Source organism: Amblyraja radiata, chromosome 38 (assembly GCF_010909765.2).
Source record: "Amblyraja radiata isolate CabotCenter1 chromosome 38, sAmbRad1.1.pri, whole genome shotgun sequence".
Lineage (NCBI taxonomy): Eukaryota > Metazoa > Chordata > Chondrichthyes > Rajiformes > Rajidae > Amblyraja > Amblyraja radiata.
Window position 1 is genome coordinate 6,630,445 of NC_045993.1, and position 26,296 is coordinate 6,656,740.

At 48.2% G+C, this 26,296-nt stretch overlaps 1 protein-coding gene across 2 annotated transcripts; it reads left to right on the plus strand.

The window, feature by feature from the left end:
- Positions 1 to 139: 139 nt before the first annotated feature.
- On the plus strand, positions 140 to 21,609 carry csdc2 (cold shock domain containing C2). 2 transcript variants are annotated; one of them, XM_033013287.1, is made up of 4 exons: positions 140 to 215; positions 15,750 to 15,950; positions 18,527 to 18,649; positions 21,098 to 21,609. In XM_033013287.1, the coding sequence occupies exons 1-4, from the start codon at positions 175 to 177 to the stop codon at positions 21,258 to 21,260; spliced, it is 528 nt and encodes a 175-aa protein (XP_032869178.1). In that variant the 5' UTR covers positions 140 to 174; the 3' UTR covers positions 21,261 to 21,609. The 2 variants fall into 2 exon arrangements, with proteins under 2 accessions (XP_032869178.1, XP_032869179.1); XM_033013288.1 differs by lacking the exon at positions 140 to 215 and adding an exon at positions 2,773 to 2,959.
- The last annotated feature ends 4,687 nt before the right edge of the window (positions 21,610 to 26,296 follow it).

The following is a 26,296-nucleotide window of genomic DNA, read 5'->3' on the forward strand; positions in this document are numbered from 1 at the left end:
CAAAGATCTTATAGCGATCTTTGCTCCTCCCCTTTTCCCCCTTGATGGTTTTACCACAGTTTGCGACGGTGTAAGACCAGATGATGTAAACTTTAGGATCACAAACCTCATGGAAGAAATATTCAATTTAAAAGTATATTATGTGAGTACAGGAACGTTTATTAAAAGAATGGGATGCAAAATCAACTCACCAATGAATTGGTTCCTAAGTTAAGGTAATTGCTTGGATTTTTAACCCAGTAAAAATTCTAAAGTATTTCTGAGATGTATAATCAAATAAAGTGTAACATCAAACCACATATAGGCAAGGCAAGGCAAGGCAACTTTATTTATATAGCACATTTCATACACGAGGCAGACTCAAAGTGCTTCACATAAAAACATGTCATACAATAAATGAAATAATAAAATGAAATAAAATAGAAGAACTAAAAGAAAAGAAAAACAAAATTAAAAATGCATTATAAAAAGTGCAAAAGTTAAAAGTGCAATGTAGTTAAGATTTAGCTGAAAGCTAAAGTAAACATAAAAGTTTTCAGTCTTGATATATTACATATATTACAATGGAAATAAATCTTTGAAGTATCTTAAAAGATTTTAAGCATAGCATTGATGCAGTTAGAGATGCTGCCTCACAACTCCAGAGATCCTGGCCACTGATGCTGTCTGTGTGGAGTTTGCGTGTTCTCCAGGGTATTTCACTTCTTGGTTCTTCTTGGTTTCTTGGTCCTCCAAAATATTCCAAATGGAATTTCAACTGGAGGTGGTGAAGGGAGGGCTTAAGCCAGAAAGGGTTATTGGGAAGAAAGAGCTACTTTAAAGATGCCCACCCCCCCACTTCCCAAAGACGTGCAGGTTGAGACCCGAAACGTCACCTATTCCTTTTCTCCAGAGTTGCTGTCTGACCCGCTGAGTTACTCCAGCTTTTTGTGTCTACCTTTGGCTCCAGGGATGGCTATTTTCTGCATTAAAGAGAGATTAAGCTGGGATGATATTTTTTTTTAGAATTTAGATGAATGAGGGGAGATTTTATGAAAACATACAACATTGTTAAAGGCTTGACATGCTGGACGCCGGACGAATGTTTCTCTTGGCAGAGTTAGGCTATGACAGGTGGTCACATTTTGAGAATAAGGTCACAAGTGATAGGAGTAGAATTATATACAAATATATAAGGTGTAGGCCTTTAAGCACTATACAGTGAGTACAATTATTTTCATAGAATCAAAGGGTCATTGAGTCTTACAGCGCGGAAACAGGCCCTTTGGCCCAACTCATCCATGCCAGCCCAGTTGCCCATCAATGCCAGTCCTATTTGCCCACATTTGAACCTTTCTTATCCATGTACCTGTCAAAACGTTTTTCAAATGTTGTTATTGCGCTTGCCTCAACTACCTTTTCTGCCAGCTTGTTCCATACCAGCTGAGTTGGATGATCAGCCATGATCATATTGAATGGCGGTGCAGGCTCGAAGGGCCGAATGGCCTACTCCTGCACCTATTTTCTATGTGTCTATATACCCAACCGACAACTGTGTGAAAAGATTCATGTTCATAAGTGATAAGAGCAGAATTAGGCCATTCGGCCCATCAAGTCTACTCCACCATTCAATCATGGCTGATCTATCTTTCCCTCTCAACCCCATTCTTCTGCCTTCTCCCCATAACCCCTGACACCCGTACTAATCAAGAATTTATCTGTCTCTGTCTTAATAATATCCATTGACTTGGCCTCCACAGCCATCCATGCCAATGAATTCCACAGATTCACCACCCTCTGACTAAAGAAATTCCTCATCTCCTTCCTAAAAAAAACATCCTTTTATTCTGAGGCAATGACCTCTGGTCCAAGACTCCCCCACTAGTGGAAACATCCTCTCCACATCCACTTTAGTTTAGTTTATTTTAGAGATACAGATACAAGAGGCCCTTCGGCCCATTGAGTCCGCACCGACCCCCACACACTTACACTACACACTAGGGACAATTTACACTTATAACGAGCAAATTAACCTACAAACCTGTGTAGGAAACCGAGGATCTTGGAAAAAAAACCCACGCGGTCACGGGGAGAACGTAAAACTCCATACAAACAGCACCCGTGGTTGGGATCTACCGCTGTGCCACCATGCTGTCGTACACTCTACCTAGCTCGACATAGATTACCAAACCTACACCAAATCCAAACCAATTAGGAGCAGACAAGGGCATTCGATCCAATTTGAGATTCCAGCTACCAAGACAGATGTGTACAGCAATTCGTTCCCCCCTCCCGCACAATTAAAGCATGGAATAATCTTCACCCTACCATAGTTACCCAACCAGATACAACTAAATTTAAGGTAGCTCTTTCTTCCCGAAAACCCTTTCTGGCTTAAGTCCTCCCTCCACCACCTCCAGTTTAAATTTCATTTGGAATATTTTGGAGGACCAAGAAACCAAGAACCCCGTCCCTCATCCTTCTAAACTCCAGCGGGTACAGGCTTCCTATTGAGCCCCCACCCCACACACACCACACCTTAGTGAATAGCTTCCTCTCAACTGCAGGCAAAGGTAAAGAATGGTGACATGGGCTGGAATGTCAGGAGCCTGCTGAACCACATAGCAGCAAGGAGGGGAAGAGAAATAGGGAAGGTATATATACATATATATATATATATATAAATGCAGCTTTTGTTCAGCCCGAGGTACTGAGATGTTCTCTGGTAATTGGCATGGGTCTCCACCCCCTTCTTTCTCTTTCATGGCTTCATGATTGACATACAAGTGATGTCACAAAGAAAGGTAGGGCCAGGCCAGAGATTGTCAGCTTCCACCGAGAGAGAAAGAGAGAGCAAGGGGAAATTAATGTTCACATCAACAGCAGGCAGATACGGAGCATAGGAGTCTGGCAACACAGGAACAACACTACTCCCACCAAAGGAGCGGCAGTCGGTGCTGTGGGGTCTCTGTGCGAATAGGTAAGGAATTGTTCACTGAGAATGAAATTGTTTCGGCTGCTTTGCACATTTTAGCACACGGGGGGAGGGAACAGCAACAACAAAAAACTGCAGCAACAACAAAAAACTGTCGTGCTGCGTTTTTTTTTCTAATTTGCAGTCTCAAAGGATCATTGTGGCTTTTCTTTCTTTCAATGTCGAAACGCTGAATAGCTCTTCTTTTTGAAGAAAGTAAACAGGAAAATCCTCTCCCCGCCCGCTTACAGCTGGCATTGTTCCTGCGCCCCTTGTGAAATCACCATTTCGTCTTTCTAATGGGTGACACCTTATATTTCCCTGGCTCTTTGTGCCCCGGTCCAGTACCTCCTGTGTGTGTGTGTTTGCGTGTGTTTGCGTGTGTGAGAGTGTATGTATGTGTGTGTGTGAGAGCGTGCGTGTGTGAGCGTGTGTATGTGTGTGTGTGTGAGCGTGTGTGAGCGTGTGTATGTGTGTGTGTGTGTATGTGTGTGTGTGTGAGAGCGTGTGTGTGTGAGAGTGTGTGTGTGAGAGTGTGTGTGTGTGAGAGCGTGTGTGTGAGAGCGTGTGAGAATGTATGTGCGTATATGTGTGAGTGTGTGAGAATGTATATGTGTGTGTGTGAGTGTGTGTGCGAGAGTGTATGTGTATATATGTGTGTGTGTGAGTGAGAGTGTGTGTGTGTGTGTGAGAGCGTGTGTATGTGTGTGTGAGAATGTATGTGCGTATATGTGAGTGTGTGAGAATGTATATGTGTGTGTGTGTGTGAGTGTGTGTGTGTGTGTGTGAGAGTGTATGTGTATATATATGTGTGTGTGAGTGTGTGTGTGGTTTGACAGTAGCCCTCCCCACCTGTGCCGAGGGGCTGGCTGCACTTCAGAGCTAACTGTGGTGCTGCCGTAAGACCGAGCTAGACTCTGCTCTTTATGCTCAGCTGCCGGCGCCCAATATTGAAATGGGTTCACGGTCTTGCAGATTCACATCAAGGCCACGTCTCTCCTCTCACAGGTGGCTATGCCAGCAGAGCTTCAATGAACAGCTGGGGGGGGAAGAGTATTCGCTGCCACCCTCATCAATATTTCATCCCTCAAATCCAACATCACGAAAATAGATGACCTGCTTGTGATCACATCCCAGCCCCCAGGGAGGTCCTTGTGCAGTTTGACAGCCGCAGTTCCCTACAAATAGGAAGAGCCTTGAAAAAAAATGAAGCAAACTGCAGATGCTGGAATTTGTCGGAAAGAAACAGCAGATGCTGGTTTAAACTGAAGGTAGACACAGTTTTCACCCAACAAACAGCTAACAAAGGCCTATTTCCTTTATGTGTTAGGAAGGAACTGCAGATGCTTGTTTAAACCGAAGACAGATACAAAAAGCTGGAGTAACTCAGCGGGCAGGCAGACAGAGTTACTCCAGCTTTTTGTATCTATCTCCTGTTTCCTTTATCACCGTTACTTTTTATTTTGCATATCGTTCATTCATTGTTTTTTTATCTTGCTACATCATCGTCTATATATCTCTAGTTTCCCTTATCCCTAACCAGTCTGAAGAAGGGTCTCGACCCGAAACGTCGCCCATTCCTTCTCTCTAGAGATGCTGCCTGTCCCGCTGAGTTAGTCCAGCTTTATTGTGTCCATCTGCAGATGCTGGAAATCTAAAATGAAAGCAGGAAGAACCTTTTTCCTTCGCTCCATAGATAGATGCTGGGTAGGTCAGGCTGCATCTGCGGGAAGGGAAAAAAGGGGTAATTTTTTTTCAGGTTGTAATTCTGATGGAACATCTTCGACCTGGAAGGTTCCCTAAATGTAAATCGTTATTTGCAACTCTCTAATCCCTTTGTCTCAACTGCGGAGTTTGCACGTTCTCCCTGTGACCGCGTGGGTTTTCTCCGGGTAGCTCCGGCTTCCTCCAACTTTGCTGTCTCAAAGGTTCATTGTGGCAGGTCTGTAGGTTAGTTGGCTTCAGTAAATTACCCCTAGTGTGTGGGTTGAGTGGTAGCATCTGAGGGGTGTTGATGGGAATGTGGAGTACAAGATCACACCTGTGTGTTAGTGTGCGGGGATCGCTGGTCGGTGCGGACTCGGAGGGCCGAAGGGCCTGTTTCCGCGCTGTATCTCTAAACTAAACTAAACATTTCATCGTCGTGGAGCCTTCAGAACACTGTGATTTGCTTGCAATGGACCGGTTCATCTGCATTATAACACTTGTTTCAGCCGCACTATTTATGTCCTATATGCTGTTGCACTCTATACCCTGCCTCTTTGCCTGCTCCCTTTCACTCTCCCTTATACTGGGGCCACTGGTCGAGCCGCAGTCTCACACCCGGGATCCATCCTGACCTCGGCTGCTGTCTGTGTGAACTTGGCACCTTCTCCCTGTGACCACGTGGGTTTCCTCCGGGTGCTCCGGCTTCCTCCCACACCCCATAGACGGGCGGGTTTGTAGGTAAATTGCCCCCTTGTGTTGTAGGGAGTGGACGGGAAAGAGGGCTAATATAGAACCAGTACCAACAGGTGATCGATGGTCAGCATGGACTCATAGAAACATAGAAAATAGGTGCAGGAGGAGGCCATTCGGCCCTTCGAGCCAGCACCGCCATTCATTGTGATCATGGCTGATCGTCCCCAATCAATAACCCGTGCCTGCCTTCTCTCCATATCCCTTGACTCCACTAGCCCTAGAGCTCTATCTAACTCTCTCTTAAATCCAGGGCTCAGTGGGCCGAAGGGCCTGTTTCCGTGCTGTATCTATCAACCAATCCAACAATCTATGTTGACCACATCCAGGGTGGTGGATACATTAAGGAGATCCTTTTTCCATGTGGCTATCAAAATGTACAACTCCTCCCCCTTCTGTCGTGGGGTAGACGCACCTTGCGTCACCAGGCGATACACGTGAGACGTCGGGACGCCAGCGTGCGACGCCAATGCGTCAGCGTGCGTACCCAATCCGTCAGCGTGCGTACGCGATGCATCACGCAGGTGGCGCGCGAGGTTTTCGTGCAGCACGAAATTCTGGAGTGCCTCGCGATACCGCGCGCAACTCCACACTCCTCCACGCCTCTCCACGCGCCCGTCCCGCGCTACCTACACGTGTCACAATGCGAGGATCACATTTTTGGAGGTCGCGTAAATGGCGTGCAAATGACGGCCAAGTGGGACTGGCCCTTTAATTGCCCTTCAAGTGTATGGGTGGTTGATGGTCGGTGTGGACTTAGAGGGCTTGTGTCCTTCCATGACTCAATCCAATCTGGACTAACTGAAGGAGGCTTTACCTCAAGCTCCAGCTAGCAGAGAAAAGCGAACATCTGGCCAACAGTGGCATGAGCCTAATCAAATATCATACCTAAATTAAAATAAAGATGAAAGAATTGGGGCAGAGATTGTAGATGCACAAATTAATTGGTGATCACGGTAAAAACAAGTTGTGATCTGTTTAAGCACATGGACCAACTACAGGCCACACATCTCTGACTGAACTAGAAAGCAGTATAGTTTAGTTTAGAGAAACAGCGCGGAAACAGGCCCTTCGGCCCACCGGGTCCGCGCCGACCAGCGCTCCCCGTACATTAACACTATCCTACACCCACTAGGGACAATTTTTACATTTTTCTTCTTTTGTGTGGCGTGCACAGCCTAAAGTTGTTGGACAACTTGTTCTATTTGATCTGTGTGTGCACGTCGAGTTGATTGCATTAGTCGAAACAGGGCGGACCACGTGAAGGTTGCAATCTTCCACCCCATTTTTAAATTTACCAAAGCCAATTAACCTACACCCCGGTACGTCTTTGGACTGTGGGAGGAAACCGAAGATCTCGGAGGAAACGCACGCATGTCACTGGGAGAACGTACAAACTCCGTACAGACAGCACCCGTAGTCGGGATGGAACCCGGGTCTCAGGCGCTGCGTTCGCTGTAAGGCAGCAACTCTACCGCTGCGCCACTGTGACCGCCCTTTTCTGTAGGTTTCTGGTTAAATAATGAAAGCCTTAAAGCTCATGTACATACCAGAGATAAAGAAGAGGCAACAGGCTGTGGTGGTATCAGGAGATCTGTAGATCGGTACAAAATGCTGGAGTAACTCAGTGGGTCAGGCAGCATCTCTGGAGAAAAGAAATAGGTGAGGCTGCGGGTCGAGACCCTTCTTCAGGCCCGAAACGTCACCTATTCCTTTTCTCCAGAGATGCTGCCTGACCCTCCGAGCTACTCCAGCTTTTTGTGTCTATCACGATAAACCCAGCACCCTACACCAAACCCAAACCAATTAGGAGCAGACGAGGGCATTCGATCCAATTTGTGATCCCAGCTACAAAGACAGATGTGTACAGCAATTTGTTCTTCCCCCGCACAATTAAAACATGGAATAATCTCCACCCAACTATAGTTACCCAACCAGATGCAACTAAATTTAAAGTAGCTCTTTCTTCCCAATAACCCTTTCTGGCTTAAGCCCTCCCTTCACCACCTCCAGTTTAAATTCCATTTGGAATATTTTGGAGGACCAAGAAACCAAGAACCAAGAACCCTCTACTGAGCCTCTGCATTCTTCCTGTGACAGAGTAACCAGAACTGGACGCAATACTCCAAACGGGGCCTGACCAACGCTTAATGCAGCTGTGTAATGTAACTGAGGGAAAATAATTCAATGTATTTTGGAAGGCAGAATCCTGATGTGGTCATGTTCATGGTTCATTATAAGAAACAGGAGCTGGAGTAGGCCATCTGGCCCTTTGATCTTGCTCCACCGTTCATCAGTCTTGATTAGTACTGGTGTCAGGGAACAATAATAATAATAATATATGTTATTGTCATTGCACAGAGGTGCAACGAGATTTGGTATGCAGCTTCCATCTCATAGTCATAACTTAAATAACGAATAAAAAAAAATAAAAAAATAAAAAATGGGGAGAAGGTAGGAGAATGGGGGTAGGGGGGAGAGATTGAATGGTGGAGTAGACTTGATGGGCCGAATGGCCTAATTCTACTCCTATCTCTTATGATCGTCATGGCTGCTCTCTTTCCTCAGCACCATTTTCCTGCTCTGTCTCCATATTCCTTGATGTCCAGAATTTTAGTGAGCTGTGTTTTTTTAAATCACTGGGTTTCCACAGCTCTTCAGGGTTGAGAATTCCACAGTTCTACCATCCTCGGAGTGAAGATGATCCTCCTCATCACAGTTCTAAATGGTCAGTCAATAGTCAATAGACAATAGGTGCAGAAGCAGGCCATTTGGTCCTTCGAGCAAGCACCGACATTTAATGTGATCGTGGCTTCTTCTTCTTCTTGCGTATGGCGTGCACAGCCTAAAGTTGTAGGACAACTTGTTCTATTTGATTTTACTTGATTGTGCACGCCGGGTTGATTGCATTCGTCGAAACAGGGCCGACCACGTGAAGGTTGCAATCTTCCACCCCTGATCATGGCTGATCATCCCCGTTCCTGCCTTCTCCCCATACCCCCCGACCCCGCTATCTTTAAGAGCCCTATCTAGATCTCTCTTGAAAGCATCCAGAGAACCGGCCTCCACCGCCCTCTGAGGCAGAGAATTCCACAGACTCACAACTCTCTGTGAGAAAAAGTGTTTCCTCGTGGTTCTAAATGGTTTATTCCTTGTTCTTAAACTGTGTGGCCCCTGGTTCTGGACTCCCCCAACATCGGGAACATGTTTCCTGCCTCTAGCGTGTCCAAACCCTTAATAATCTTATATGTTTCAATGTTCCTGTTCACACATGTTCCTGTTGTCCACAGCCGTGTCTACCTGCCCGACACATACTGTAAGATGCACTAGAATCTCTTGGCAAGGGTACACTTGATTTATTTTTCCGTTGAACCATTATGCTTCTTGGTTAATAAAAGATTGAAACAGTGGGAACAATTTCTGTTTTTCCAGTCTGGCGTAGATAAGAACAAAGAAGGATATTTGCAACGGGTAATCATCACCAGCCCCATGAGAATTGCCGGCTCCGACACGGGATGCTTGGTTTAGTTTAGAGATACAGTGCGGAAAAAGGCCCTTCGGCCCACCGAGTCCACACCTAGATGCAGGAAAAATGTTCCCCATGTTGGGCGAGTCCAGAACCAGGGGCCACAGTCTTAGAATAGAGGGGAGGCCATTTAAGACTGAGGTGAGAAAAAACATCTTCACCCAGAGAGTTGTGAATTTATGGAATTCCCTGCCACAGAGGGCAGTGGAGGCCAAATCACTGGATGGATTTAAAAGAGAGTTAGATAGAGCTCTAGGGGCTAGTGGAATCGAGGGATATGGGGAGAAGGCAAGCACGGGTTATTGATTGGGGACGATCAGCCATGATCACAATGAATGGCGGTGCTGGCTCGAAGGGCCGAATGGCCTCCTCCTGCACCAATATTCTATGTTTCTATGATCCCCGCACCTTAACACTATCCTACACTCAGGATATTCTCCTCATTTTCAGAATTTAAATTTTTTGACACAAACTGTTCCCCTGCAACGTTGATTACACTGCGAGTCAGGTCAGATCGGGTTATGGAAATGGATGAAAAAAAGGCCCACGTTCCGCTCCGTTGCGTACTACACGTCAGCCCATTGCATTTAGCAGGAGCGGTCTATCTTGCTCCGCTACAGGATCTTTGGTGATGATCACTGTTTCTGGACTTCAGTGTTGGAAGCAACTGCAGACGCTGGTTTAAACCGAAGATAGACACAAAAGTTGGAGTAACAGGCAGCTTCTCTGGAGAAAAGGAATGGGTGACGTTTCGGGCCGAGACCCTTCTTCAGACCTAGACTTAATTGCTCGTCACATTATGTATGTGTGAACTTAGATAATGCAGGTCAGTCGGTCATGTGAATCGATAGACGATAGGCGCAGGAGTAGGCCATTCGGCCCTTTGAGCCAGCACCGCAAATCACAGAGTCCTGGAGTGATATAGCACCAAAACAGGCCTTCAGGCCTACAAAGAGTCTCTTGCCCAGAGGAGGTGAATCAAGGACCAGAGGACATAGGTTCAAGGTGAAGGGGGAAAAGATTTAATAGGGATCTGAGGGGTAGCTTTTCCACACAAAGGGTGGTGGGTGTATGGAACAAGCTGCCAGAGGAGGTAGTTGAGCTGGGACTATCCCAATGTTTAGGAAACAGCTGGACAGGTTTTGGAGGGATATGGATCAAACTAGTGTAGCTGGGACATGTGGGCTGGTGCGGGCAAGTTGGGCCGAAGGGCCTGTTTCCGCACTGTATCACTCTCTGACTCCAAATCCATCCTGCCCATTGTATGTTTAGTTTAGTTTAGAGATATAGCGTGGTAACAGGCCCTTCGGCCCACCGAGTCCGTGCCGACCAGCGATCCCCGCAAACTAAACCATCCTACACACACTCGGGACGATTTACAATTAAAAAAAAAAAAATTTTTTATTTTAATTCGGCATCTAAAATTATACAATTATTGTACAGCTTCATTTTTAACCTTATAACCTACATTATGAGAATGGAAAAAAAAAGAAAGAGAAAACAAGAAAGAAAGTGAAGAGATAGATTGAAGAAGACCAAAAGAGAATCCCTTACTTAAACTTCCAAAGCAGTGTAGCGGATAGATAAAGGAATAAAAAATAAAGTGGAGATATGCCTTGCCCCTCGCCCCCCCCGCCCGCCTCACCCAACCCAGCATCGGATTTAAATTTACAATTTTATCGAAGTCAATTAACTTACAAACCTGTACGTCTTTGGAGTGTGAGTGGAGACCGGAGCTCCTGGAGAAAACCCACGCGGGTCACGGGGAGAACGTGCAAACTCCTGTAGTTAGACAAGTGCCCGTAGTCAGGATGGGACCCGGGTCTCTCGCACTGTAAAGGGCCTGTCCCATGAGCATGCGACCTGCATGCGGCAAGCGCGACCAAACCGGAAGCGGGGGCCGCGCGGAGGTCGAGTGAGTGACGTGAAGTTCGAGCAAAGTCCGCGGGAAGTTTGCACGTGACGTACGGCGTCAAGACGCTGCGTACAGCGGCGAAACGCTGCGCACGCCCGTCGAGGCGGTGCATACGGTGTCGAGGCTGCTGTGGGCCGGCAGGCCGTTGCCGCGCGGAATTTTTGAACACGGTCAGTTTTTCGGAGCCCAGCGCGAAGTCGGGACCAGCTCCGCACAACTCCATACGGCTCCGGCGATCGAAGTGGGACCGGCCCCGCGAGGCCGTACGGCTCAAGCGACCACGTTAGGTCGCGCTTGCCGCATGGAGTCGCATGCTCGTGGGACAGGCCCTTTAGGCCACAACTCTACCGCTGCACCACCGTACTGCCCACCAGGATCTACACTAATCTTAATTATCCACGTTAGGTCACCAGCTGCCTGAAGTGCTAAACGAGGCACTGAATTACTCCAGAATTTAGGTTGGTTGGCTGCTATGAATTGTCGCAGGTGTGTTGATGGGACACATGAGAGAGAATTCGCACAGTGGCGAAACGCTAGAGCTTCTGCCTCACAGCGCATCTGATAAAATGCTTTCTACCCACATCTCTGCAAGTTGGTGAGGCTTGCTGGGGACATGCCGAACCTTTAGCGCATTGCATATTGTGTAACCATGTGATGCCTGGAACCCTTCCCTTCAATCCCAGCATCTTGTACCATCTCAAACTGCCTTGGAGCAGAAAAGAATGTAAAAAGTCAGAGCATGGCAGAGGGCATTCCTTTAGGAAGCAGATAAGGTGGAACATCTTTAGTCAGAGGGTGGTGAATCTGTGGAATTCTTTGCGGAAACCAAGTTAGTGGATATTTTTAATGCAGAAATAGATAGATTCTTGATTAGTAGGGGTGTCAGAGGTAATGGGGAGAAGGCAGGAGAATGGGGTTGGGAGGGAGAGATAGATAAGCCATGATTGAATGGCGGAGTAGACTTGATGGGCTGAATGGCCTAATTCTGCTATCATCTTATGATCTTGTGGCAAGCTTAAGGTCAGGTCGGGGGGAGTTCCCCCCGCCACGGTTACCATGTGTAGGTATGTTACAAAACTTACCTTCAGCGGCGCTGTCATTCTGCCACTGGCTGTGTGCGCGATTTTGGCGAGTTTGAGGGGGGGGGGGGTGGGCGGTGTTAAAACGGGGTTTTTTCCCGACCTGGTCCTGAATTATATTTGTTGGGGTGCAAGATTTTGCTAAAGAATCGTTCCTACGGCCGTTCTGTGTGTTTTAAAAAGAAATTCACCCGACAAGTTAATCGCAGGAATGATTTTAAAATCAGCTTCTGAAGCCGTCAATGCCGACAACTGGGACGGATTTTATGCAGGACCAGGTAAAAGAAAGTAGTTTGTTTTTATGTATAAAAGTGTTTCTTAAGATGTATTTAATTCACATTTTAAGATGCAAAACGGTGATTTTTCCCCCCGAAGAACCGGCAGTGTTTTTGCTGCACATATGGGGGTATAAATTCACCTCAACCTCAACGTTCCAAATGGTCCCATTCCAGAAAATCCCACTCGCAAGCTGATTTAAATGGCCATTAATTTACAGGTATTAAACATTAAATTCCTTCCATTTGGCCTATAAACCCATGACAATGAGATTTAAAAATTATGTTATATTCTGAATTCTTGTGTGAATGTTATTTGGACACTTAGGCTATTTAAAAATGTTAATCTATTCTTAAGAAATGGATAGATGTTTAGATCTAGTAATTGAATTTTGTAATTAGCTACAATTAGGTAACTAACTAATTATATGCTTTAATTTCAAGTCATCTAAGTAAGATTGTTTCATAATTGTTTCAGAATGCTTCAATCTATAATAACTGAAAATTTATTTCAGTTCTCTTAATTTTAAGAAAGATATCGGCTTTTAAATGTTCTCGATCACAGCTTTTGTGCTAAGTCAATGAAAAAGCAATAGGGAATAAGATGCCAATTTCCGAGTATGAAAATGGCCATAACTTTTTTAATACTGAAGATATGAAAGTGAATTAGATGTCAAATTAAACTTCTTTTTATGCTTTATCTGATGGGATAAATTAAAGACTTGATTTTTAAAATCTCAAAATTTTGTAACATTCCGTGCTACCTGCTCCATGGTTGGATAGTCGGTGACTAAACCGTCTCCCCCACCTGGTTTGCCAGGTGAGGAGGGGGCTGTGGACCCCCAGCAGGACCAAAAACAAGACCTGTCAAAGGGCGGATAAGCTCCTAGTGAGCCAACGGCCATCCACACGTCAGTAGAAGTTGCGATCGCTGTCGGACACGGCATTGTAAGGAATGATGATAAAGCACACACACACACACACACACACACACCAACATCCTAGACTTCCAGCGGTGGAAGTCCGCAGGAACTGGAGGACGGAGATGTGTGGTGCGTCCGTCACCGTTCCCGATGGAAACCATTCTCAGTCTGAAGAAGGGTACCGACCCAAAATGTCACCCATTCCTTCTCTCCTGTCCCGCTGAGTAACTCCAGCATTTTATGTCTATCTTCGGGGTAAACCAGCATCTTTTAGGCTGTTCTTTCCAACCGATTTCAAAAGGGAATTGGGGATAGGTCCAAGGAGGTATAATGGGATTGGTCTGCCAGGCAGCATCAGGGCCAAATGGCCTTCCACTGCTGGAAGAATCCTGAGCTGAAACGACGCCTGTCCCATCCCTCCCCAGATGCTGCCTGATCTGCTGAGTTCCTCCAGCGCTTTGTGTTCTGCCCAGGATTCCAGCATCTGCAGTTCCTTGTGTTCCTTGAGCAGTTCAATAATTCCCCTTGGGTGTGCGCAAGATTCCTCTTGCGGGGCTGGAGGTAGCATTTCAATACACGCTCCGGCTTCCATTGTAGTTCTAGCAGACTGATCTGTAAAAACTAAAGAAAGGTCTCAACCCGAAACGTCACCTATTTCCTTCGCTCCATAGATGCTGCCTCACCCGCTGAGTTTCTCCAGCATTGTTTTGATTTTTCTGCAGTTCTTTCTTAAACAGATCTGTAGAAACTAGTTCTTTGGAATTCCTGGCCAGCGCAAACAGGTTTTTTAGGGTGAGCCCTGACTCGGGGATATTGATGCAAGTGTATCACCACCAAAAGGTGGAGACGCAACTTAGCCTGAAGATGTTTTCTGGGTTTTTTTTGTAACATCTTTTACTGTTCAAAACAAGCTGTTAAATATTTAACAACCCTTGTGTGATAGAGCTTACGGCACAGAAACAGGCCATCCAATATTTCTCCGCCCCCTCTGGTAACTCTGTCAACCCGTGCTGTTTCAAAACTCTGCCTCAGAGGGCGGTGGAGGCGGGTTCTCTGGATGCTTTCAAGAGAGAGCTAGATAGATGGAGTTTCGAAGGATGAGTGGGGATCTCATTGAAACGTATAAGATTGTTAAGGGCTTGGACACGCTAGAGGCAGGAAACATGTTCGCGATGTTGGGGGAGTCCAGAACCAGGGGCCACACACACAGTTTAAGAATAAGCGGTAAGCCATTTAGAACGGAGACGAGGAAACGCTTTTTCGCACACAGAGTGGTGAGTCTGTGGAATTCTCTGCCTCAGAGGGCGGTGGAGGCAGGTTCTCTGGATGCTTTCAAGAGAGAGCTAGATAGGGCTCTTAAAGATAGTGGAGTCAGGGGATATGGGGAGAAGGCAGGAACGGGGTACTGATTGTGGATGATCAGCCATGATCACATTGAATGGCGGCGCTGGCTCGAAGGGCCGAATGGCCTACTCCTGCACCTATTGTCTATTGTCTATAAAACCAAAACAGTGCGATTGCTCAGAAACTGCCCCCCCCCCCCCAATCAGTGTGTAATGCAAACTGCACACAGGGTAGATCAGATCCTTCAGGGGTTAAAGACTGTCACCTCTGCCAAGGTCGATCACTCTGTAGATATGGAGCCTGCGCCTCTTCTGCGGCACATATTAGAATAAACAGACGCAGCCTTGAGCGGCATCTGGCCTCACGTCACCAGTTGGATCACGGCTACTCCATCACTCACAAGCTTTGTCCTTCCACAACATGTGTTTGTCTTTCATTCATCCTACCCTCTATCGCTTTGCTCTGTCCTCTTGTCGAATCTCTCTCTCCCCCCTTTCTCTCTTTCTCTCCTCTTTCTCTCTTTCCCTTTCTCTCTCCCTCTCCTCTTTGTCTCTCCTCTCTCCCCTCTCTCCCCTTTCTCTTGTCCTTTCCCTTCTTCAGCCTGAGAGTCAGGGTAAAGGGAAACAAGAGATATAGAAGATGCTTAGGACAATATCTCTCCTTTCCCTTTCCCCTGACTCTAGGCAAATGACTGCACATTCACCCGATTTATTCCTCTCATGACCTTGTACACATCTATAAGATCACCCCTCATCCTCCTCCTGTGCTCCAAGGAATAATGTCCTAGCCTGCTCAACCTCTCCCTGTAGCTCAGGCCCTCGGGTCTGAAGAAGGGCCTCGACCCGAAACGTCACCTATTCCTTCCTTCTGGAGATGCTGCCTGACCCGCTGAGTTACTCCAGCATTTTGTGTCTACCTTTGGTTCAAACCAGCACCTATATACAGTTCCTTATGTAGGAAGGAAGGAACTTCTGGTTTAAACCAACATCAGCATGTGGGTCTGTGGAATTCTCTGCCTCAGAGGGCGGTGGAGGCCGGTTCTCTGGATACTTTCAAGAGAGAGCTTGATAGGGCTCTTGAAGATAGCGGAGTCAGCGGATATGGGGAGAAGGCAGGAAACAGGGTACTGATTGGGGATGATCAGCCATGATCACATTGAATGGCGGTGCTGGCTCGAAGGGCCGAGTGACCTATTGTCTATTGTCCATTGTCATTTTGTGCAGTTGCTTCCTACACGAGTGAGTGGGCTTCTAACACGGGCTCCTCTTGTTTTACAGGTTGATCTCCCTCTCTCGAGGCACCATGTCATCGGAGAAGAGCGAGACGTCACCCTCAGAGCCACCTCATGTGCCCCGGGCCCCCGTGTCCCCCCCTCTACTCTACTACCGAGACTGTCCCAAAAGCTGGGAGCGCAGTCATTCCCTCCTGGGGGAGCTGCCTAGTCCCCTGCCCACCAAGCGCACACGCACCTACTCTGCGTAAGTATCCCCGCTCTGCCCACGGGGCTTGGCGAGGGGAGACCTTTTACTACACCACACTTGACCTGAGCTACAGGGAGCGGTTGAGAATTGAGACTTTATACCTTGGAGCGCAGGAGGATGATGAGGGGGCGATTTTATCGACATGTACAAGATCAAGAGAGGAACTGATCGGGCGAATGCGCAGAGTTTTATGACTGTTGGCAGACCAATTACCCTCCTGGGATAAATATAGTTCTCAAGAAGGAACTGCAGATGCTGGAAAATCAAAGGTAGACAAAAGTGCTGGAGAAACTCAGCGGGTGCGGCAGCATCTATGGAGCGAAGGAAATAGGCAACGTTTTGGGCCGAAACCCTTCTTCAGACTGAAGACAGGCCCGAAACGTTGCCTATTTCCTTCGCTCCATAGATGCTGCCTCACCCACTGAGTTTCACCAGCACTTTTGTCTACCTATAAATAAGGTTCTATCATATCATTTATTATGCCCAGAGTAGGGGAATCGAGAAGCAGAGGACAGAGGTTTAAAGGGGGGGGGGGGGGGAGATTTAATTGGAACCTGAGGGGTAACTTTTTCACACAAAGGGTGGTGGGTGGATGGAACGAGCTGCCGGAGGAGGTAGTTGAGGCAGGGACTATTGCAATGTTTAAGAAACAATTAGACAGGTACATGGATAGGACAGGTGTAGAGGGATATGGGACCAAGGGCAGGCAGGTGGGACTAGTGTAGCTGGGACATGTTGGCCAGTGTGGGCAAGTTGGGCTGAAGGGCCTGTTTCCACACTATATGGCTCTATGACCTCCCTGTAATTCATATACATTGAAGACACTTCACCCACCTTTGCCTGTGTGTGAATGCGTGTGAGTGATTGGTGGTGGTCGGAGGGGCCGTAGGCGCAGATTGGCAGCCACGCTTCCGTCAGTCTGCCCCAGGGCAGCTGTGGCTACAGAAGTAGCTTACCACCACCGAGTGTGACTGAGGAGTGAATGAATAATGCGATGTAAAGCGCCTTGAGTATTAGAAAGGCGCTATATAAATCCCATCCATTATTATTATTATTATTAAGGTGAAGTATAAAGTTAATAGATAATAGTGACCAACTCACACAGATCGTGGGTGGATTTGGTTGAAACGCCACAATTTCTGGTGGAGTTTGCACGTTCTCCCTGGGACCTGGTGGGTTTCCTCTGGGTGCTCGGGTTTCTTCCCACATTGGCCACCACAAAGTGGTTTGGTGTGAGGGCAATTCAAGGGGAGTTGGACGGGCCAGTTGACTTGCTGTGTGACTCCAGCTCTCGAGGTGGGGACTGGACACGGGGTATCTGGAAGCCGTGAAGCAGCAGTTCCATCCGCTGCGCCGCTGTGCCGCACGTTGGATGATCAGCGGGGTCGTTTGGACCAGACCCTTTGAACAAGGGGCGGCGCAGAGGTAGAGTTGCTGCCTTGCAGCGCCAGAGACCCCGGGTTCAATCCCGACTACGGGTACTTGTCTGTACGGCCTCCCCGTGACTTTTCTCCAAGATCTTCCGTTTCCTCCCACACTCCAACGACGTACAGCTTAGGACGGAGACGAGGAAACACTTTTTCTCACAGAGAGTGGTGAGTGTGGAATTCTCTGCCTCAGAGGGTGGTGGAGGCGGGTTCTCTGGATGCTTTCAAGAGAGAGCTAGATAGGGCTCCTGAAAATAGCGGAGTCAGGGGATATGGGGAGAAGGCAGGACCGGGGTACTGATTGGGGATGATCAGCCATGATCACATTGCATGGCTCGAAGGGCCGAATGGCCTACTCCTGCACCTATTGTCTATTGTTTGTAGGTTAATTGGCTTGGTATAAGTGTAAATTGTCCCTAGTTTGTATATGGTAGTGTTAGTGTGCCGGGATCGCTGGCCGGTGCGGACTCGATGGGCCGAAGGGCCTGTTTCCCCCGCTATGTCTCTAAACTAAACAAAGCCAAGAGCAAGTTGGAAGGCAGAATACAGACTGGCCACCTGGTGGTGAAGCAGGGTATTCTGTCAATGACGCAAGTCTAAAGACTGCAGGTACTCAGCGAGACCCCAGATGTCTTCATACAAGGAACACAGGTGGTTAACAGGAAGATTTACCAATTCAGCTAAATGGCAAATTGGCCATTGGCAGGCAAGAGGAGAAGAACTTGACATTTGTAGCTCGGCAAGTGAACCATCCAGGTTGAGGAATAGCTACTTCCCCACAGCCATCAGGCCATTAAACACAACTTCAACAAACTCCGAAGTTGCACTTTATCTGTTTACTGATGTGTGTGTGTGTGTGTGTATATATATATATTTTCTATGGTGCATGGACACATTGATCTGTTCTGTATTCATGCCTACTATATTCTGTTGTGCTGAAGCAAAGCAAGAATGTCATTGTCCTATCTGGGACACATGACAATAAACTCTCTTGATTTGATCTCTGGAGAAGGTGAATAAAGACCCTTCTTCAGTTTAAACCAGCATCTGCCGTCCATTCCTATACGTTTACCAAGGGGTCTCCAGGGGGGTATTAAAGACTGGTGGTTTGTTTGTGAGATTGCCAACGTGTTTATCCTGTTCCAGCTCTGCCCGGGCGACGCTCGGCCCCATCTCCAAGGGCAAGTGCAAGTGCTTCTCCAGGTCGCAGGGTCACGGCTTCATCACCCCCACGGACGGGAAAGAGGACATCTTTGTGCACATCTCCGAGTGAGTGGTCGCCCTGCGCTCGTCACAATGGTGGGGCATCCTCACAGCAGGGGGCGCTAGTGAGCGGATACACACTGCCAGGAATGAGCGGGGGGGTTTGTGTCTAGATAGAGTGGAGATCCTAGTGGTCACATTCAAACCACATCCAAGCACCAAGGGAACATTGGATTAAATAAAATGGGTGAGCCTGGAACATTGGGTTTGTATAAGTACTTTCAGTTGAGTTGACAATAGACAACAGGTGCAGGAGTAGGCCATTCGGCCCTTCGAGCCAGTACCGCCATTCAATGTGATCATGGCTGATCATCCCCAATCAGTACCCCGTTCCTGCCTTCTCCCCAAACCCCCTGACTCCGCTATCTTTAAGAGCCCTATCTAGCTCTCCACAGACTCACCACTCTCTGTGAGAAAAAGTGTTTCTTCATCTCCGTTCTAAATGGCTTACCCCTTATTCTTAAACTGTGGCCCCTGGTTCTGGACTCCCCCAACATCGGGAACATGTTTCCTGCCTCTAGCGTGTCCAAGCCCTTAACAATCTTACATGTTTCAATGAGATCCCCTCCCATCCTTCTAAACTCCAAAGTGTACAAGCCCAGCTGCTCCATTCTCTCAGCATATAACAGTTGAGTTTAGTTTAGTTTAGACCAGTGCTTCTTAAATTATTTCAGTGTCATTCACCCTTGAGTCTTTATCACAAAATTTCATTCACCCCGGACTAAATTTTCTTATATTTTTTTGTTCATATTCATCTTATTCTGCCTTGTGTATAATGTTATATTATCATTTATTTTGTCACATGAGCAAAAAACATAAATTAACTCATTCACCTCAAAATAATTTCATTCACCCTTGGGTGAACCATTCACCAGTTTAAGAAGCACTGGTTTAGAGATACAGCGCGGAAACAGGCCCTTCGGCCTACCGGGTCCATGCCGACCAGCGATCCCCACATATTATCACTATCCTACACACACACACACAAACACTAGGGGCATTTTTTAAAAAACATTTACACCAAGCCAATTAACCTACAAACCTGCACGCCTTTGGAGCGTGGGAGGAAACCGAAGATCTCGGAGAAAACCCACGCAGGTCACGGGGAGAACGTACAAACTCTGTAGAGACAGCACCCGTAGTCGGGATCGAACCCGGGTCTCCGGCGCTGCGTTCGCTGTAAGGCAGCAACTCTACCGCTGCACCACCACGTTTAAGATAGACACAAAATGCTGGAGTGACTCAGCGGGACAGGCAGCATCTCTGGAGAGAAGGAATGGGTGACGTTTTCGGGTCGAGACCCTTCTTGAGTTTAGTTTGGTTTACGTCACGTCTACCGAGGTACGGTGAAAACATTTTGTCTGCGTGCTATCCAGTCAAAGAAAAGATGACACATGATTACAATCAAGCCGTACGGATAAAGGATAAAGGATACAACATTTAGTGCAAGGCTGGGGCGGCAGGGTGGCGTAGCGGTAGAGTTGCTGCCTTGCAGTGCCAGTCAGAGACCCAGGTTCGATCCTGACCATGGGTGCTGTCTGTACGGAGTTTGTACATCCTCCCCGTGACCCGCGTTGGTTTTCTCCGGGTGCTGCAGTTTCCTTTCTTTTAAAATCTTTTTATTGTTTTTTTTTCCAAAACCAATGAGCAAAAAGAATAATGATAAACAAAACAATAGTATTGATACGAAGGTACACAAAATTGCTGGGGAAACTCAGCGGGTGCAGCAGCATCTATGGAGCGAAGGAAATAGGCGACGTTTCGGGCCGAAACCCTTCTTCAGACTGAGGGGGGGTGGGAGGGGGAGAAAGAAGGAAAAGGGGAGGAGGAGGAGGAGCCCGAGGGCGGGCGGATGGGAGGGTGGGAGGAGACAGCTAGAGGGTTAAGGAAGGGGAGGAGACAGCAAGGGCTAGCAAAATTGGGAGAATTCAATGTTAATGCCATACGGACATAAGGTCCCCAGGCGGAATATGAGGTGCTGTTCCTCCAATTTCCGCTGTTGCTCACTCTGGCAATGGAGGAGACCCAGGACAGAGAGGTCGGATTGGGAATGGGAGGGGGATTTGAAGTGCTGAGCCACCGGGAGTTCAGGTAGGTTATTGCGGATAGTATTGATACATAGGGATCAGGATTACATTAATAACAGGTATAACCTAATATGAGACCAGTGTCAAAATACACATTGAATATAGACCTCCCGGTCTCTATGTAAATATAGTTAAATCTTTAAAAGGAAACTTATAAATGTAAAAAAAAATCAATTAAAATCCCGCCCTCCAAAGATGTTCTTGTTTGTAGCTCTAATTGGCTTGGGTAAAATTGTAAATTGTCCCCAGTGTGTGTAGGATAGTGTTGGTGGCCGGTGGGCTGAGGGGACCTGTTTCTGAACTGGACTAAAACAATCTCTCTCGGAGCTGAATGAACCCCGTTGACCGAACTCTTTCCTTCCCCCAGCATCGAGGGGGAGTACGTTCCGGTGGAAGGAGATGAGGTGACGTACAAGGTGTGCGCCGTCCCGCCCAAGAACTTGAAGCACCAGGCCGTGGAGGTGGTCATCACCCACCTGGCCCCTGGGACCAAGCACGAGACATGGTCTGGCCAGATCATCAACTCCTGAGGCCAGGCAGGGCAGGGGGGGCTTCAGGAAGCCCAACGCGAGGGTGGGGGGGGGGGGGGGGGGGGGGAGATGGGGGGGAGGGAGGGTGGCTTCAAGAACTGCTCCATCCACGGGACTTTCTAAACAGGGAACCGAAACAAAACTAATTATGGGGAGAATATGTGATTTGTGAGTCGTGTATTGTAATAGATTTTGGATTTTTAAATATGAGTCTACGTAACGCAGTGCTAGAGGCGAGGGAGGTGGGTGTGACAGTGGCTTTATCCCTGACCCCCACCTGTGTTCCCCCAACCAGCCTTCGATCTGTGCATGGGTATCAAGGCGAATAAATTAAACGGAGGAATATTAATGTTGATGGCACCCCAGTGGAGGGCTCTTTCGGATGTTAGGGCGTCTTGGCTGCAGCCTAGAATGGGCCATTCACCCCCTCTATCCTGTCCCACAGTTCGATGAGATGGTTTTGGAAGGGTGGATTGATCCTCTAACACTCATCCAGGAGAGATTTACTATTCGAGGACCAGGCGACATAGGTTAAAGGTGAGGGGGGGAAAGATTTAATAGGTTGGGTGACTTATTTTACTCAATGGATGGTGAGTGTATGGTAGGAGCTGCCAGAGGAGGTGGTTGAGGCAGGGACTATCACAATGTTTATGAAACATTTAGACAGATACATGGATAGGTCGGGTTCTGAGGGAGATGGGCCAGTGGGACTAGTATAGATGGGACACGTTGGCCGCTGTGGGCAAGATGGGCCGAATGGCCTGTTTCCACGCTTTAAGACTCTGATGCTATAACTCCTAGTGGTGTGAGATTTTCACTTTGGCCTCCCTGTCCACTACAGCCTCATTAGGATGGGACACAAAGTTCTGGAGTAACTCAGCGGGTCGGGCAGCATCTGTGGAAGACATGGATAGGCGATATTTTGGGTCAGGACCCCTCTTCAGACTCTGAAGAGGGTTTCTGAAGAAGGATGCTGACTTGAAACGTCGCCTTTCCATGTCCTCCAGAGATAGACACAAAATGGCGGAATAGCTCAGCGGGTCAGGCAGCATCCCTGGAGAACGTGGATATGTAGACAAAAATGCTGGAGAAACTCAGCGGGTGCGGCAGCATCTGTAGAGCGAAGGAAATAGGCAACGTTTCGGGCCGAAACCATTCTTCAGACTGATGTGAGGGGGGGGGGGGGGCGGGAAGAGGAAAGGAAGAGGTGTGATGGAGAGCTGAGAAGTGGAGGAGACAGCAAGGACTACCAGAAATTAGAGAAGTCAATGTTCATACCGCTAGGGTGCAGACTGCCCAAGCGGAATATGAGGTGCTGCTCCTCCGATTGGCGGTGGTCCTCACTCTGGCCATGGAGGAGGCCCAGGACAGAAAGGTCGGATTCGGAATGGGAGGGGGAGTTGAAGTGCTGAGCCACAGGGAGATCAGGTTGGTTATTGTGAACTGAGCGGAGGTGTTCGGCATGGATAGGTGCACAGAGTCTCTTGCCCAGAGTAGGTGAATCGCGGACCAGAGGACATGGGTGTAAGGTGAAGGGGAAAAGATTTAATAGGAATGTGGGGAGGGGTGGGGTATGGAACAAGCTGCCAGAGGAAGGAGTTAAGGAGTGACTGCCCAACACATGGACTGATCTTAGGACGTTGCCCCCTCACCTTCAGCTTGGTTGAAGTCCAACTGGGGGGGGTGACTGGTTAGCACAGGAACGAGGGGGGGGGTGGGGGGGGGATGTTGGATGGAGGGCATTGCATTGTTAGACTGTAGCTCAAACCTTTCTTGAGCTGCATAGCAGCAGGAATCATTCTCCGTCTTCTGGGCTTCTAGTTCCACCTTTCTTTTCGAGAATAAGTTTTATCTTTGCAAGTGGAGCAGTGCCAATCTCCACGGCAACTCCTCGCCGTTAACACTGTCGTCGAGGGTGACCGAGAGCAATGATGAATTACTAGGGGACGCTGCCAGTAACTACCAATAAAATGTTACAGCATCCACGTTGCTGCCTATTCATTCCTCTTGCGGTGTGTGGGGTGGGGTGGAGGGGGGGGGGGGTTGGAGGGAGATTGCAACCTTCACGACGAATGCAATCAACCTGGCGTGCACAATTAAACAAGATCAAATAGAACGAGTTGTCCTGCAACTTTAGGCTGTGCAGGCCACACGCAAGAAGAAGAAGATTCCTCTTGGGTTCTTGTCCGAATCTTCCAGTGACGTGGCCTCCTGAAAAACCTGAAGTGAAGCTGGGCTAAATATCGCCAGAGGTTGCAGGGAGACCTGATAGGAATGTACACGACCATAAATTATGAAGGACACAGAGAGGGTAGACAGTCAGAACCTTGTTCCACAGGGCTGGGTTGGGCTGGGCTACTCTGGGCTGGGCTGGGCTACTCTGGGCTGGGCTGCGCTACTCTGGACTGGGCTACTCTGGGCTGGGCTACTCTGGGCAGGGCTGCGCTACACTGGACTGGGCTACTCTGGACTGGGCTACTCTGGGCAGGGTTGGACTGGGCTACTCTGGGCAGGGCTGGGCTACTCTGGGCTGGGCTGGGCTACTCTGGGCAGGGCTGGACTGGGCAGGGCTGGGCTACTCTGGGCAGGGCTGGGCTACTGTGGGCTGGGCTGGCCTACTCTGGGTTGTGCTGGGCTCTGGGCAGGGGTAGACTGGGCTACTCTGGGCTGGGCTACTCTGGGCAGGGCTGGACTGGGCTACTCTGGGCAGGACTGGGCTGGGCTACTCTGGGCAGGGCTGGACTGGGCTACTCTGGGCTGGGCTGGGCTACTCTGGGCTGGGCTGGGCTACTCTGGGCTGGGCTGGGCTACTCTGGGCTGGGCTGGGCTGGGCTACTCTGGGCTGGGCTGTGCTGGGCTACTCTGGGCTGGGCTGGGCTACTCTGGGCTGGGCTTCTCTGCTCTCCAGTGACACCTAGCAAGGTCAGTGCTGGCCAGTCAGTACTGTGGTGTGCATGGACACGTGCTGCGGATGATGTACAACAGCCCCCGCTGCCCCCCCGGATCACGGCAAAACAACGACTGCCGATCCTGCGTTGCACTCTGGGAAAGGATCATTCTCGATTGAACAGAAATGAAGCAAAGATTGTTTTGTGATCAAATTGCTGAGTAACTCAGTCCGAGACTCACACACACACACACACAACAAAACGCACTCACATACACACGTGTACACATGCGTGCACACTCACGCATACACACACATCCAGTCACACGCACATGCATACACGCATACATGCACACGTACATACACACAGAAACACATCAACATACTGCCACACACCCAGACATGAGCACATACATAGGCACACAAATTCACACATACAGACATGTGTATATAGACAGACGCACAGATATACCTACGTACACACAGAGACATGCAAACACACACATGTATACACACACATGCAGACAGGCTGCAACATACACACAGAGGTGTTAGCCTGTACGCAGACACTCAGCGAACCCGCACGTGCAAACACACACAGTTAAAATCTGTGCACCAAGCACATGTTAACGTCATTGTTCTAAATTTCCATGCCACAGCTGTCGTGGTGACTTGCACATTCTGGAACATTCTCGCCCCCTTCCATTGAAGGGCTCTAGGCAGTGCAAGACAATGGAGATTTATATCGCAGAAATAAATAATAATTTGATTCAGTCCATGGGGGTCTAATTGCCTGTGAGCCGCTGGTTAAAGTCCCAACACTGTGTTAAACGGGCAGCTTGCTTCATCTGGCCACTGCAGGGGAAGGGCAGAGATTCCTGTGTGTGCTGCAAATGGGCAGCTTGCAACCCAGTGACATGAATATTGATCTCTCTAACTTCAAGTAACCCTGGCATTCCCTCTCTCTCTCTCTCTCTCTCTCTCTCTCCATCCCTCCCCCATCCAAGTCGCACCAGCTTCTCGTTTACACCCAACAAACAGCTAACAATGGCCTGTTTCTTTCATCATCCTTTTACATTTTTTGCATATCTTTCATTCATTGTTCTTTATCTCTCTACATTATCGTCTATATCTCTTGTTTCCCTCTCCCGACCGTCAGTCTGAAGAAGGGTCTCGACCCAAAACGCCACCCATTCCAGAAATGCTGCCTGTCCCGCTGAGTTACTCCAGCATTTTGTCTATCTTCGGTTCAAACCAGCATCTGCAGTTCCTTTCCACACCAATACAATAGGGACCAGTAAAAATAGGCACCAGTAAAAAATGTGAGATCCACATAAATTCTATGGAGAGACATAGAACAATGAATATTGCTCTACAATATTGATTTCTTTAACTTCTAGTAACCCCGGCATTCCCTCTCTCTCCATCCCTCCCCCACCAAAGTCGCATCAGCTTCTTGTTCTCACCCAACAAACAGTTAACAAGGGCCTGGGTGGACAAAAATGCTGGAGAAACTCAGCGGGTGAGGCAGCATCTATGGAGCGAAGGAATGGGTGACGTTTCGGGTCGAGACCTTTCTTCGTTAACGATGGCCTGTTACATTTTAGCATGTTTTTCATTCATGGCTCTATATCTCTCTACATCAACGTCTACATCTCTTGTTTCCCTTTCCTTTGACTTTCAGTCTGAAGAAGGGTCTCGACCCGAAACGTCACCCATTCCTTCTCTCCAGAGATGCTGCCTGAGTTACACCAGCATTTTGTGTCTGTCTTCTGTTGTATTGGGCCCTGTTTCTGGGTTTCTATAGGTTCTGGTTACTAATGATCCTACTTTTTATTGACCCCAAGTTTCTACTGGTGGCTTCTAGTGCCAGAAGAATTGGTCCATCACCCACAGTCTAGGTGAATAGATTCGATCACCCGCTTACATAATAGGGGAGGTTAAGGTGGCCCAATTGTGATGTAAGGCCAAGTCCAAGGGCAAGCCCACATAGTCACAGCAAGAACAATAGACAATAGGTGCAGGAGTAGGCTATTCGGCCCTTCAAGCCAGCACCGCCATTCAATGTGATCATGCGTACTCCACACAGACAGCACCGGGGGTCCCTGGGGTTGTGAGGCAGAGGCGTTACGATCCGTATCATCCACTT

Bases quoted from the DNA above. Each gene is read 5' to 3' on its own strand.
- csdc2 (XM_033013287.1), top strand. From the start codon at position 175: ATGCAAAATCAACTCACCAATGAATTGGTTCCTAAGTTAAG. The intron at 216-15,749 runs GTAATTGCTTGG...CTTGTTTTACAG, and splicing joins GAATTGGTTCCTAAGTTAAG to GTTGATCTCCCTCTCTCGAG. The intron at 18,650-21,097 runs GTGAGTGGTCGC...TCCTTCCCCCAG, and splicing joins ATCTTTGTGCACATCTCCGA to CATCGAGGGGGAGTACGTTC.